The 14,781-nt window shown below is 49.2% G+C and overlaps 1 protein-coding gene across 4 annotated transcripts in view; it reads right to left on the reverse strand.

The window, feature by feature from the left end:
- Positions 1-12,052, reverse strand: part of Dnajc16 (DnaJ heat shock protein family (Hsp40) member C16) — a 32,298-nt gene extending 20,246 nt beyond the window's left edge. The window contains exons 1-5 of one of the 4 annotated variants that reach the window (XM_052177958.1): positions 11,928-12,052; positions 10,916-10,956; positions 10,133-10,317; positions 4,758-4,824; positions 3,058-3,391 (exon numbers count right to left, since the gene is read on the reverse strand). In XM_052177958.1, the coding sequence (XP_052033918.1) occupies positions 3,058-3,391; positions 4,758-4,824; positions 10,133-10,317; positions 10,916-10,918 (589 nt within the window). In that variant the 5' untranslated portion in view covers positions 10,919-10,956; positions 11,928-12,052. Of the gene's footprint in view, positions 1-3,057; positions 3,392-4,757; positions 4,825-4,933; positions 4,953-10,132; positions 10,318-10,915; positions 10,957-11,398; positions 11,894-11,927 lie in introns of those variants that run through there. The other 3 variants (XM_052177959.1, XM_052177957.1, XM_052177960.1) reach the window with 3 other exon arrangements.
- Positions 12,053-14,781: the final 2,729 nt, after the last annotated feature.

Consider the following 14,781-nt stretch of genomic DNA (forward strand, 5'->3'; position numbering starts at 1 on the left):
GCACTGTCACCTTCACGGACGTCAAGCCCTTCTCGGGAGGGAGGCTTATCTCAGCCATGTCAGAGCTGTGCTCCCCACACTGCACAGCTTACTGTTTGCACAGTGGTCCCAGTGGACACACCAAGGTCCTGAGCATACTGAGCACACGCTGTCACTAAGCTGTGCCCCACGTCTGCGCTGCCACCGAGCTGTGCCCTGTGTCTGTGCTGCTACCGAGCTGTGTGCCATAGCTGTTTCCATCCCCGAGCACAGCACGCGCAATCCTATTCCTGCTCATTGTTTACAGGCCTTGCCCTTCTGGAATGAAGGCTCCGAGGAAGACAGGGGTCCTGGTGTACTGTCCGCTGAACAGAGCTGGGCACTTAGTAGGTGCTCAATCAACGTGGGACATCAGGCTATTTAACAGATTCTTTCTCTGTCCCCCATCACCACCACCACGCCCCTCAACCTCAAGACAGTGTTTCTCTATGTAATAGCCTTGGCTGTCCTGGAACTCTCTCTGTAGACCAGGCTGACGTTGAACTCACAGAGATCTTGCCTGCCAGTCTCCTGAGTGCTGCGATTAAAGGTGTGAACCACTACCTAGCTAACCAATTCTTATTTTTTTTCTTTCTTTCTTTCTTCTTCTTCTTTTTTTTTTTTTTTTTTTTTTTTTTTTTTTTGGTTTTTTGGATTTGGTTTTTTGGAGACAGGGTTTCTCTGTGTAGTCCTGTCTGTCCTGGAACTCACTCTGTAGACCAGGCTGGCCTCGAACTCAGAAATCCGCCTGCCTCTGCCTCCCAAGTGCTGGGATTACAGGCGTGTGTTACTACCGCCCAGCCTAACCAATTCTTTCTTATACAACGAAGCTGTGCAGAAGACAGGAAGAAGGCATCTGCTTTTCTAGTGTCACATCTGACACTTTAACACTCTACCTCAGTGTTCCTCTCTTGGCTTAGAACCTGCTGAGTAGGCGAGACTGGATGGCTAGCCAGCCTCAGGACCCACCTTCCGTGTGTGTGTGTGTGTGTGTGTGTGTGTGTGTGTGTATGTGTGTGTGTGTGTGCGCGCGCGCGCGCGCATCCCACCCAGTTACATACTGCCACTACTGCTGTTGTATATACATGTGCATCTTCCTGAGGATCCACAGAATGAATGTGGAGATAAAAGGACAGCCTTTTCTGGGCCCCATGGGACACACACCTTTCACCCTAGCACTTTGGAGCCAGAAGCAGGCAGATTTCTTTGAATTTGAGACCAGTCTGATCTAGATAGCAAGTTTCAGGACAGCCACGGCTACATAGACAGATCCTGTCTCATTAATACAAACAACCACAAAAACAGAGATATGAGATAATTAAAGCCTGAGTTCCAATTTGAATACCTTCTAATCACCAGTTTGTGGTCTCTCAGACCAAGCCCTCCAATACTGCTCTCATCCCACTGGTCCCAGGGGATGACCCCCCTTCATCCCTGAGCCCCACAGGGTCCTTCTAACAGGAGTGATGGGTTGATCTGGCTATGGTAACAGACCACCACACACCATGCCAACTTCTCATCTTAAAGTTCCCGAGACAAGGAGTCCAGTTTATCTACAGGGCTGCGTCCCGGTGTCAGCGGGGCTGGCTTCCTCTGTAAGCTGCAGGGCAAGTCCACCTGGACCCTTTCCAGTTCGTGGTGACTGCCCGCACCTCTGACCTTGTGGTCCCTCCTCTGTGTTCCCATCTTTGTGACTTCTGCCGCCAACCCGATGATCAGAACTCCATGCCCAGAACCACAGGTGGGAGGAGTAAACAAAGTCATCCTCTGACCTCCATGTGTGCTGGGTGTGTGCTCACATGCATACACGTGTGCAACAGAAAACTGTAAGTCCTTGGTCCTAGAGTGCACAGAGTTTAGCGTCGCCCTGTTCCCAGATCAGTTTTCCCTTCGCTCTAACACAGCAGCGGTGCAGTGGTCAGTGACTTCCGCCTCCCCTCCAGTCTCCTCTACACTGAGAGCCACAACTTCCACCGCCTTTGCATTGCGCTCCCGGCTTCTTCCCAGGGCACCTGCATCCAGGCTCAGGGACATATTGGGCCAAAGCCGAGTACCCTCCTGCTTCTGCACAGCACACCTAAGATTTATTTGGAACAAATGGTCTGACAATTTCCATAAGTTAACTCCTTCAGAGAACTAAAGGAAAGGAAAAGAAAGGAAAGGAGAGAGCCAGGTACACTGGTATATGCCTTTGAGAAAGTAGAGTCTCAGTGGGTGAAAGACGGCTCAGTGGGTGAAAACACTTTTTGCTCTTGCAGAGGATCTGGGTTCAATTCCCAGGACCCACATGGTGGCTCACCGCCTTCTGTAGCTCCAGTGCCAGGGGACCCTGCACCCTCTCTGAGCTTCTCAGGCACTAGCCATCTGAACGGCGTATAGACACACATAGGCAAAACATTTATACACATTTAAGAAGGAAAGAAAAAGAAAAGTAGCTTAATACACCTCTTCTTTCCATAAACAGCCTTTGGAAATCAATCACTGGGGCTGGAGAGGTGGGTCAGCTGCTAAGAGCAACGGCTGCTCTTCTAGAGGTCCTGAGTTCAAATCCCAGCACCCACATGGTGGCTCACAACCATCTGTAAGGAGATCTGACGCTGTCTTCTGGTGTATCTGAAGACAGCTATAGTGTACTTACATATAATAAATAAGTCTTTAAAAAAAAATCAATCACTATGAACTTGGGGCATGAAAACACACTGACTGCCCCCTTTCCCCAACACCCCATCACATTTAAGAACGACCGGCTGGAGAGGTGCCTCTGCGTTAAAAGAGCACTTGTTGTTCTTGCAGAAGACCTTGGTCAGATCTCAGAACCCACAGAGCAGCTTAGAACCACCGCAAACTCCGGCTCCTGGGGATGAGCGCTCTCTTCTGGTCTCCATGGCACTGTTTGGATGCGGTGTATGCACATATATATATATTTATATATTTATATACATACCTGTGGGTGAATACTCATATACATAAAGCACATAAATCTTAAGAAGAAGAAAGGGTCACCGTGTGCGTAAGTGTGTCCGAATGTGAACGACTCACCCAGCCCTTCCAGCTCCTGCACCACTTCTTTCCAGACAGGCTCGATGTGAATGCAGCTGAAGCACCAATCTGACGTGATCTTAATGAGGTAGGGTTTTTTGAAGCTGTCGGGAACCACTTCATTCACATAGTGTGAAAAGTGCAACAAGTACTTCTCGTCGATCGAGTCCCGCCGCTCCGAATTGAAGGGGAAGTGAAAGAAGGACTCGTCAAAATAGAAGTTCTCGTGGAAATGGCGGAAGCGATGCTCGCGCTGCTGCTTCTGGTAGCCTTGGTTCTCACCGGCATCACCATAGTGGTCGTAGTTTGTCCTCTTTTCCTCATTGGACAGAATCTGTAAGGCAGAGGCAGGCGGCTTACCCAAGGGCTCTCCTTCCCCACTATCCTCTCTCAGGACTGAGGACTGAAGCCAGGCCTAGTGCACACTTGGTAAACCCTTACCACCGAGCCATGCCCCAGCCCTAAATGGCTTTCCTGTAAGCAACCTGCAAGATGGAAGTACATTTCTCAGAAACGTACAGCAGATGCTAGGTTCAACCTCAAGCAAGGCTGGGAGGCTGGGGGAAGGGAAGGAGACTGACTATGATCTCACCATTCCTAAGTCCACACGGCAGGGAGCCAACTCATGCCAGTTTTCTTCTGAGTGCTGTGGTATACGTAAGCCCAGAAAATACACAGAGTGAACACATTCATCTCACACTCCCTAACAGAAACACGAAAACTCCCGGAGTTTATTTGGTGAGATCATCACCCTCATGTTGACATTAAAGCTGTCAACCACCCCAGAAAACACCAGATAAGATCTGACTAACGACATCACAAGGATCCACCATAGAACCTTACCCTGGCCACACCACTGGAGATAGAATCGTTTGGACCAAGGTGCGGTAACCATGACCACTTATTTCATCCCGTCAGAACGCAGGACGGAGGTCAGAGGCTACCTTGCAGGAGTCAGTTCTCTCTTTCCACCACACGGGCCTGGGGTTGAACACAGGCCTTTGGGCTGGCCAGCGGGTGCCCTTACCCACTGAGCCATCTCACCACCAACTTCGTTCTATTGAAATCTAGCTTTGAAGGCTAACATTTGATCATCTTTTTTGGGTGATGAGTCACTGTCTGCTGGAACACATTATCCTAGCCAATCAGGCAGCCAGGGATCCACTGCTGATATGTATTCTAGGCTGACATGTTGAGGACTAACCAAAGATCCTGTGACAATGTCCAGGCACGTGATCGACACGCTGGAGGAGCAGAGATATTTTCTCTAACATTATGAAGAAACTGGGGCTGCCTGTGGAGAACATGCCCTGCGGAGCTGACGTCACAGACCTCACCAGCTCTGTCCAGCTTTCCCGTTATTTTGCTTTGTGTATGCGCTTGAATCTCTGTTTGCATGCACGTGTGCTCATGCACTCACAGAGACCCAAGGTCAGCGTCGGGAGTTCTGCTCAGTCACCCTCCATCTTACTCTGAGGCAGAGTCTCTCAACTTAACCGTGAGCTCTCAGATAAGGCTGGTCGACCCGGGGGGCCTTTCTCAGCCTCGTGAACACTGCAGTAGGTGGCACTTGTGTGGGTTCTGCAGATCTGAACACCGCACCCCCTGCTTGCATGGCTGAGGTGCTGCTGGGCCACCTCCCAGCCCCTCCACCCCATTTTCTAGGCGCTAATGGAGGCACTGAGTGGCCAATACGGTACCTCATAAGCCTTGCTGATCTGAATGAACTTGTCCTCTGCTCCAGGGTCTTTGTTTTTGTCGGGATGCCTGAAACAGAGATGACAGCCTGTGAGAATGTTTTACGACAGCCATTTTATTTTCCAGCCCAGCTCACTCAGGCCTCCCTTGCTCTGGCCGAACGACAGCCATTTTATACTTATACACGTAGCTGTCAGCATCAGAAGTGAAGAGGTTGTTTGGTTAGGACTGTTTCCTAAAATAAATGATAGAAACAATCAGTCGCTTCACATGACTGTTAAAAAAAAAAAACCAACTTTAACGCAGGCAATTTCCTTTCACAGTCCTCCATCTGGGCACAGTGGAGAACACACAGCATGCTACGGAGGAGAGGTGACACACATGCCCCCTCATCCTCTTCCTAAGCATGACTCACTCAGGCTCAAGGCTAATCAGTTACTCCTCTGTCCCCGGGCAGGAGTGCTCCCTCCCTGTGCCAGGCTCCTCCTGCAGGCTCTTGGTTTGGTTTTCCTGAAGGCAGGCAGTGGGTGCAGGCAGAGCTGCAGCGGGTCCCATTCCCCAGGCCTGCTGCTCACTCTCAGGTCAGAACCCCACCAGGGTTTGCCCCCGCCTTGAGGATCCAACTCTGCCTACTTTTCCCTACACGTGGGTAATGATTTCAAGGCCATGTGCCAGCTGTGAGAAAGCAAGAGTACGTGTGTGTGAGGCTATTCTAGCTGGACTCAACTTGCTGTTTCCACGAGAAGCATTTTATTCTGCATCTCTTCATGTTTACAGTCAGTTTATCTTTGGGAACTAAAATTTGTTTTTTTGAGAGTGGGTCTCAGGTGTCCAGGTCTGACTTTAAACTCCAGAGCTTCCTGCCTTTCCCTCAAAGTAAGGAACTGCAGGTCTCCACCTCCTCCCTCTGGCAGCTCTGGGAATTTTCTGGAAAGCAGGGACGAGCCCCATTTGCTTCCTTGCTGCTCCCTAAGATTGCACTCAGGCCAGGCTGTGGTGGTGCACGACTGTAATGCCAGCACTTGGGAGGCAGAGGCTGGCAGATTTCTGAGTTCGAGGCCAGCGTGGTCTACAGAGTGAGTTCCAGGGCAGCCAGGGCTATACAGAGAAACCCTGTCTCGAAAAAACCAAATCCAAACAAACAAACAAACAAAAGATTGTAATCACAAAGATCTTCAGTGGTTATGGTATGAAGAGACTGTGATTGACACAGCTCAGTAGCTCAGGCTGGCTTCAAAGTCCTCAGCCTCCTGACTCGAGCTGGGCCCACAGGCCTGTTCTACCACTCCTGGTCCCATTTATCCCCCCTATGTGGTCCTGGATGTCCTGAAACTCTCTGTCAACAAAGCTGGCCTCAAACTCACAGAGATCCTCTTGCTTCTGCCCCTAGAGTACTGGGCCTAAAGGTTTGCGCCACAGAGCCTCACCCTATGTACACTTCATATAATCACTTATGCCAACCTTATGAACTTTCTCCTAGCAAATGCTCTGGGAAGAAAAATAATTCCCAGGGCAGTAGAAAAGATCGACAGCACACCAAAAATCTACAACTCATTCAACCCCTCCGAGCAGGGGAGCCTGAGCGGGCTTTATCCCCATTCTACTCTGAAAACAAGGCGCTTCAAATGGCTTGAACATGGACACCACCCTGCCCTTAACCACTGAACCCTTGTCATAAATGTCAGTAAGGTTAAAAACGAACGTCAGGTGGCACACCAATCACAACAGGACTTAAGGGGATGGGATGGCGGCCGGTGTGCTTCTGACTGAGGTACAAGTTTTTACCAGTCCAGCTCAGGCTCAGGATGAGTGGCTCAGGTGTGCACGCCTGCACACCGACTGAGTGTGAGTAGCTGCACAGGGCAGGGAGGGAGGAGGGGCTTCGCAGCAAAGGGCCTGTGGCAGCTGGGAAGGACAGGTTAGCTGAGAACTCAGTGGGCACCCAACAGTGTGAGCTGATGAGGAGTGCTTTCCTGAAGGAGGGAGACCTCTCCATGCTGCAGATACTCGGAGAAGGGAAGTTCAGCCCTAGGTGAGTACTGACCAATGCTGTGTTCACAGAATGAGACAATTCATGACCTGCCTTATGCAGGGCAAACTTTCCATTCCAAGTGAAGAAAATACTGTGTATGGGTTCAATTGATCATCAGTGTGACCTCTAAAGGAATAAAAATGAAAACGTGGAGAAGGAATTTCTCACCTAAGAGTGAGCAGGACTGATGTGCTTTGCCCAAGCAAACCTTGTTACACCAGTCTGCTTCTCCTCGGGGGCCTTGGTACTCTGTTAACACAGATGGCAAACCCATGAAATTCATGAGCAAGAAAGTTTTGCTGACAGAAACGAAATAGTCACTTCACATGGTTTCACCAGGCATTCTTTGGTGAGGTCTAAGAAACACTCAGGAAAGCACTTGAGAAAATATGGTCCAAGTGCTAACCATTTCTCCCTGCTATGCCTCATTCTGGAAGCCAAGCCGGGCAGGCTATCATGCCACTTTCAACGTTACTAGGAAACCATCCAGGGGGGACACATACTAAAGCAAGTGAGAAAGCACTGCCCGGGCCCAAAGAGCAGGAAACAGGAAGAGGGCACAAACACGCAGGTGAAATACAAATTCGAGGCACAGAGCCAACAACACTGTTCATTTGTACGGTCATGAATTACTCCAAGAGACTCCAACAGGGAGACAAGGGCATTTCACCCACAGCCAAACACCTCTTAAAACCTGAGGAATGAAGATCACAGTGGCGCACTCAGGAGGCCCACATCCTTACGCCGCCGTTCTAGACACTGTGCCCAACGAAGGCTGCTGTTTATGAACGAGCCACAGATTGTCATCCTGCTTTAAGTACTGAGAGGCAGGGACCTGAAACACTACTGAAAGCCAATTTGGCACAGAACTGCTGGAAAGAGGCCATGCATTATTCGACGTGGTATTTCCAGCATCTTACTCTAGATCCCTTATGATGTGAATGTAGCCCCAAATGTTATTCATAACATTCTTCATACCTTTTACCTTTGCCACAATTAATTTAAAATCAAGCTAAATCTGCTCAATAACATTCTTCATACTTTTTATCTTTGCTACAATTAATTTAAAATCAAGCTAAATCTGCCCAGCAAGGAAAAATACTGTCAGCCAGAGCTGTGCAGGGTGACAGAGTCTTTGCATAAGGCGGCTTCTTGGCTGTTCACCTTGACACTACTTCTTCCCAAAGCACTGACAGCTCAATTTTCCTCACTGTGCAGATGGGCAAGTGACTGCACAGTCAGTTGCCAACAGGAGCTGACTGATGGTGTGGGAAAACCAGCTGTGGCGTGAGGGGCAGTGCAGGGCGGCCAGCTCTGCGGTTTGACTTCCCATTTATAAATCAGGTTGAAGCATCTCTTTCGAGGGCTAGTCACATGGGTCCAACGAGACACACAGAACCTGGAGGTGAGTGTGCAGTAGGTATTCAACAAGGGCCCTCCCGCTACCCTCTGCAGCCACTTAACGCCTGTTCTTGGGCTGACACTGTCCTGCAAGAAGTTTGCTCCAAGTACGTTTACCACTTACTCTTCCCTAGTAGATTTTTTTTTTTTTTTGGATTTGGTTTTTTTTTTCGAGACAGGGTTTCTCTGTATAGCCCTGGCTGTCTTGGCACTCACTCTGAAGACCATGCTGGCCTCAAACTCAGAAATCCTCCTGCCTCTGCCTCCCAGAGTGCTGGGATTACAGGTGTGTGCCACCACCGCCTGGCCTCCCTAGTAGTTTTAATCCTGATAACAACAGGTGAAACTGTGACTGCTCTCCTGAGCATACCTAGCACTCAAGAGACAGGGGGATCCTTGGAGTTCAGGGCCAGTCTGGTCTACAGAGTGAGTTCTAGGCCAGGCAGGACCACGCACCAAAACTTCTGTCTCAAAATGTTCTGGTAATTCTCTTATGATGTTTTTAAAAAATAATACACTTGCTACTTGAATCTATTAAATTGGAGGCCAAAAGTACGTATTCTAAACATTTTAAAAGCTTAGAGAGAGATTTATACGCATAAAGAATTGCTTTCTAGGGGTTGGAGAGAGGGCTCAGTGGCTAAGAGCACTTGCTGCTCTTCCAGAGGACCAAGGTTTTCTTCCAGCATCCATGTCCGGCAACTCCCAACTCTCCATTACTCCATCTCCAGTCTGTTCAGCACTCTCTTTTGGGATATACACATAATTAAAAATAAAATATTACCAAATAAACAAAAAACCAAAACAAAAAAGCTGTGTGGTGGCAGCACACACCTTTAATCTCAGCACTTGGGAGGCAGAGGTGGGAGAATCTCTGAGTTCAAAGCTAGCCTGGTCTACATACAAAGTGAGTTCCAGGAAAGCCATAGCTACACAGAGAAGCACCCCCTGACACACACACACACACACACACACACACCATCTCTCACACATAAAGGAAAAAGATGTTTTAAAACCAGAGTTCCTCTATATAACACACGAGGGCGGTTCACTACTGCTGATCACCTTGCTTCATATTTGCTCTGGCCAGAGGTTCTCAACCCTCCGACCCTGTGACCCTTTAACACCATTTCTCAAGGTGTGAACCCCCAACCCCCCCATCAAGTTACTCTTGTTGCTATTTTGTAACTGTAATTTTGCTACTGTTACAAATCGTAACTGAATATCTGTTTTCTGATGGTCTTAGGTGACACCCCCCCCCCCAAGAGGGCTGTTCAACCCCCTAAGGGGTCGTGACTCACAGGTTGAGAACTGCTGTTCTAGTGAGCCTGGAACTTGCCACAAAGCCCAGGTTGACCTCAACTACGGGTGAGTGAGCCTCCTGCCTCTGCCTCTGGAGTGCTGGCATCGTAAGTGTGGGGTATCATGTCCACTGCAATTATTATTTTTTTTTTAAAATCAGGTTACTTCTTACTTTAACTTTAAATGTCCTAACAGTATCTCCTACAAGAATCTAAGCTATAGTATTCCTGAAGGGTTGTGTGTCAAAATAAACACAGACTTTGAACCACTAAAAAACGATGGAGCATAGGCCATTAGCTGGCCCTCAATACTCTGGACAGGTCTACAAATACACTCAATACAGAAACAGACAAGTCACCCTCACTGAGGCTTCAGCCACCTGCTGACTGCCTGGCGGATGGGAAACTTCTGTTCTTGGGCTGGAGAAATGGCTCAGCGGTGAAGAGCACTGACTGCTCTTCCGAATGTCCTAAATTCAAATTCCAGCAACCACGTGGTGGCTCACAACCATCTGTAATGAGATATGATGCGATCTTCTGGGGCGTCTGAAGATAGCTACAGTGTACTTATATATAATAAATAAATCTTTAAAAAAAATAAAAAAAACCCAAAACCAAAACTTCCGTTCTTGGTTTCACCTACCATTCCCGAGCGAGCTTCTTATAAGCCTTCTTAATGTCAGCCTGGCTGGCTGTACGGCTGACCCCTAAGACTCTGTACGGGTCAAAGTCCAACGCAGACAGGCTTTGCAGGATCAGAACCAGAACTACCAAGAATTGCCAGGAAACGCCCAACCTTTTCAATTCCATCTCTCTTCTTTCCCAGAGCTGAAATGATTAAGAGGCAGTTTTCAGTTCAGGAGACAGGAGCTTGAATGGTCATGTTTTTAAGGTGTTCAGATGAGAACTAAACAAGAAATGTTTTAAAAAGGTAATGTACCAATCTAGTAGAACCTAACTTTAAAAAAAGACCACTATTTTTGAAGATTGCACATAAAAACTCTTATGAATACAAAGAGACAAGTCACAATAGATTAGAAAAACCCTTTTAAAATTACTGAAAATGAATGCTCTGAAATGAGTGGTGACTATGAGAATATATTTAGGATAGAAAGGAGATGTTATCTCAAATGCACCATTTAATCTATCATAATAATAAACTTAAAATAATTGGCTTCAGAGTAGGAGAACAGGTCAAGTTAGCTCACAAATTCATCATGATTTATCATGTACTAAATTACATTCTGGGATCATTGTGGCATTTCTGGACACTAAATAGACATGAAAGTAAAACTCCTTAAAAATAGCTGTGCGGTAATATTCAGAAGCCTGCTATTATTATTATTATTTTTTTTTTTTACCACACTCATTCAAACAAGAGAATGGGAAGCTGTTCTTTAATCCAGTTAGCAATTTGGTTACTGACCATGGAGACTTCAGATATGAAGAAAGAATCCAGTTTTCCATCTAAAGAGAACAGGAAAAGCCCTGAAGAATAGGCACAGCTCTAAAATGTCTTAACTACAACTCAGCTGAGGGGTTGAACTCAGTGTGGGTTTTGGAATAATCCTGGCTGGTTGATAAGGAGATAGTGTGGACCTGGACACACACACACACACACACACACACACACTCACACAGGGGGCTATGCTCTTTCACACCATACACTGTTTACATGGGTCACATTTATCTTGAGCTCACGGTGTTAAGGTTCAGTGGTTGACACCTTATTCAGGGGGCGGGGGTGGGGGTGGATTTTGACAAGTGCAAGACATAAACCCTGCTTGGGAATCTTTATAAACAGTTGACCACTGTTTACAACTGCACACATGCTAGGTAAAATCCACAAGCAAGTCAGTTCCAGTTTCTCTTTTAAGACAACCTGTTCTGAGGTACTAGCTAAGCTCACCCAGATTGGGGATCCGATTGCAGGGGAGAGGTCCACCACCATTCTAGGACCTAACCTGGGTTCTTGCTGACAGGGTGTGACTGAACACCAGCACCTAGCAGGATCTTCATGGGCGGGGGTGGGGTCCAGTAAAGTGGGTAAGGGGTTTACTAAGCAGAATCCACAAGCAGGGTGGGTGAAGTGTTTGCGGGAGTGGGTGAGGTGGGGACAATGTGTGGCTGACGTTCTCCAGCTCCAGGGGCGGCCCGGCCACAGGACAGGGGACGCGCTGGCCAACAGGTAGCCCTCGGCGTCCCCAAGCGCAGGCGGCAGAGGCTCCCCAGACGCTCCGCAGGACCAAGTCCCAACTCCAGCGCCTACCCGGGTCGCGACCTTCCGGGAGGCGGCCCCCTCCCCCGCCGCCCCGGTTCCTGTCGGCTCCCGGGTCCCCCTGGGCCCAGCGCGGGCTGAGGACACGGAGGATCTGACGGGAGATCCCCCGGCCTGCAGGGCCCCGCCGCGTTCGCGCGTCAAGCCGGGAAGGAGTTACCGGGAAAGGGCACCGGCCCTACTGGCCGCAGCGTCCGTGCTCCAGTGAATCCGCCGGGGGGCCGGCGCTTCCAGTCCACACCAGAGCACCTGGGGAGGGGAAAGAGGCGGGGCCCAGGCCCCGGGCAGTCACGTGTCACTTAAAGACACCGCGCCTGCAATGCGCGCACAAACCGGGTTTAGGGCGCACAGTCGGCGAACCTATTTTGGCCATGCCGTTCACCGTAGGCACGTGGATCGGGCGCGGTTGCTATAGGAACGGAGCGCGCTCTCCGGCTGGGTCTGAAAGCTTGATCTTGACCAGCGAGGCCAGAACGTGCCTTCTAGCGAGGCGGAGTCGATATGCATCACGGGATACCAGGAAGACCTCCGGGAACCGGGGAGGGGTTTCCACTGGTTGCCGGAAGATGGCCCACATCTAGCAACTGTTGCTAGGACTGGGACGCCGTCGCTGGTCCCAGTTCACTTTGGCCCTATTCATAGAATCCTAGAGCGTCAGAGTTTGAGCTGACCTTAGGGATTCTTCCTAGTTCAACCTCTTCATGTACTGAAGTTCGGAGAGGTCCAGACTTGCCCAAAGCTTAGAATCCAAGACTCCAAATTCTGTATATCAACCCAAGAATGTTCTAGACTGGGATTTAGACAAGAACTGGGGAGGAGGGCATGTTGAATAAGGCTGAGAGTTGTTTTTTTTTTAAGTCCGTGACCCAGGGCTCTTGGGGATGTATTTTCTATTCCATGCCTCGTGCTGAGTGAGTTCTTACGTTGCTTTGTATCACTTACCTAGCATACTGTTTTTGTTGTTTGTTTTTGAGACAGGGTCTCATTGTGTAACCCTTGCTGGCCTGTAACTTACTAGGTGAACCAGGATAGCCTCAGACTCACGAGATCTGCCTGCCTCTGTCACCCAAAAGAGTGTTGGGACCAAAAGCCTGCACTACCATGCCTGGCTCTATCTTTTATACATTTATTCATATCGTCGGTCTTCTGGCTCTTTCAGGAATGTAAGCTCCTGTAGGTAGAGCCTCTTACTTTTCTTCTTCAGCATTGTATCACTGACTGCACAGACCTTGGTTTGTACACGGGGAATATTTGAATAGCTAGTTGCAAAATGAATAAACTATAATGCTAACACCTGAAGTCGTCCTTGCCCCTAACCCCCGTTCCCGTGTGGGCATTAAAGTGAGGGCCTCACGCATGCTAGGCAAGTGCTCTATCACTGAGTTCTTCTAGCCATCCTAAGGCTGTGCTGCAGGAGTGGCCTGTACTGTATATGTGGCTGTTTTGGACTGAGTTTCTGCATTAGCACCAGCAGACCGATGTGCTTTCACTCATGTTTATTTTTACCAAGCTGAAACTGAGTAATTTAACCGTCTGAGAAATCAGGTGACAGGGATATCTGCTAAACCCCCACACTAGCCAGTTTTAGCCAACATGCTGAATCTCCTCTACTTTGAGGCAACTAATCCCTGTTGAGTTTCTTGTTTCTGCTCTCCCCGGATTTCCTGTTTGTAAATTCACCTCTGCTGCTCATCCGAATGCCAAAATCGGGAAACAAGTGTCATCTCATCTTCTGGCATATTCCAAGGTGGACTCTTGGCTAAGAATCTATTCCGGTTTGTGTTTGAATCTCAGATGCCTCTGCTGGGGTCAAGCTGTGAGATCCCTGACACATGTCCACCGCTGTCAGCAAGGAATAGCTATATCCCTGTCAGGAATGTGACAGGGATAATAACATAAGGCTAGCAGAGTTGATAAGTGGCTAGCACAATACCCAATTACTATTTTTATTAATTAATTTTTTACATTCCATATTTTATTTCCTCCACCCCCCGGCCCAATTGCTTTTTTAAAACTTTGTTTACTTAATGTATATATGAGTACTCTGTCTTTATGCACATTAGAAGAGGGAATCAGATCCCGTTACAGATAGTTGTGAACTACTATGTGGTGGCTGGGAATTGAACTCAGGACCTCCGGAAGAACAGCGAGGACTTTACCACTGAACCATCTCTTCTGCTTTGTTCAGTTACTGAAGTGACAGGGCATTAGAAGAAAGCCACAGCCAGCATGGGACTTGAAAGACCTAGGACAGACTTCTCTTTGAGTAGTAACCCTTTGAGTATCTGTAGAAGTAGGGTCACTGTGAATTTTGGTAGAGCAATCGCCGCGCAAGGGGAAAAGGTACAACTACCGCTAAGCCTAACCAACAAGGGCTGGAACCCTAGGGGAGTCCTAGGAGAGAGTGTGGTGTGCAAAGGCCGCACGGAAAGTCACGTGTGTCATGCAATGTTACAATAGGCCTCTGTTAGAGGCGGGGCGAGGGAGCGGGAGGCGGGCCAGAGGACTGGTCGAGGGAGGGGCTTGATGGTGGGGGTGGGGCCTGAGAGCCGGACCAGGGGCAGGAAGCCAGATGGGGGCGTGTCCTGGAGGCGGGGACGGAAAAAAAAAGAAGCAGTGGAGAGGGAAGGCGGGCCCCGGGGCGGGTGAAGGAACTCGGTAGGGGGGGAGTGCTGTCTAGGAAGCGAGGAGGGGAGTCTTAGGGGAGAAGCAGTATCTTGTGAGGCAGGTCTTAGGCAGTGAGGCGAAGTGAAGGGGCGAAGCTTGAATGCAGCGCCAGCGGGCGGGGCGAAGCAGGGAAATCTTAGGGCGTGGCGAGGGGGCGGGGCCTGAGAGCGCAGTAGTGAGGGAGGCTTGGGTGCTGGTGATGAGGGGAGCGGCCGTGGGAGCTGTGATGACTGCGGAGGTGGAGCCCAGTGAGCTCCGGGGACCGGCCTTGGGGCGGGGCAGAGCTGAGTGGACTGGGTGACCAAGGGCCGAAGCGGGATCCCTTGAGGAGCTATGTGGGGGCGGGG

This window comes from Apodemus sylvaticus, chromosome 3 (genome assembly GCF_947179515.1).
Source record: "Apodemus sylvaticus chromosome 3, mApoSyl1.1, whole genome shotgun sequence".
In the NCBI taxonomy this organism is placed as follows: domain Eukaryota; kingdom Metazoa; phylum Chordata; class Mammalia; order Rodentia; family Muridae; genus Apodemus; species Apodemus sylvaticus.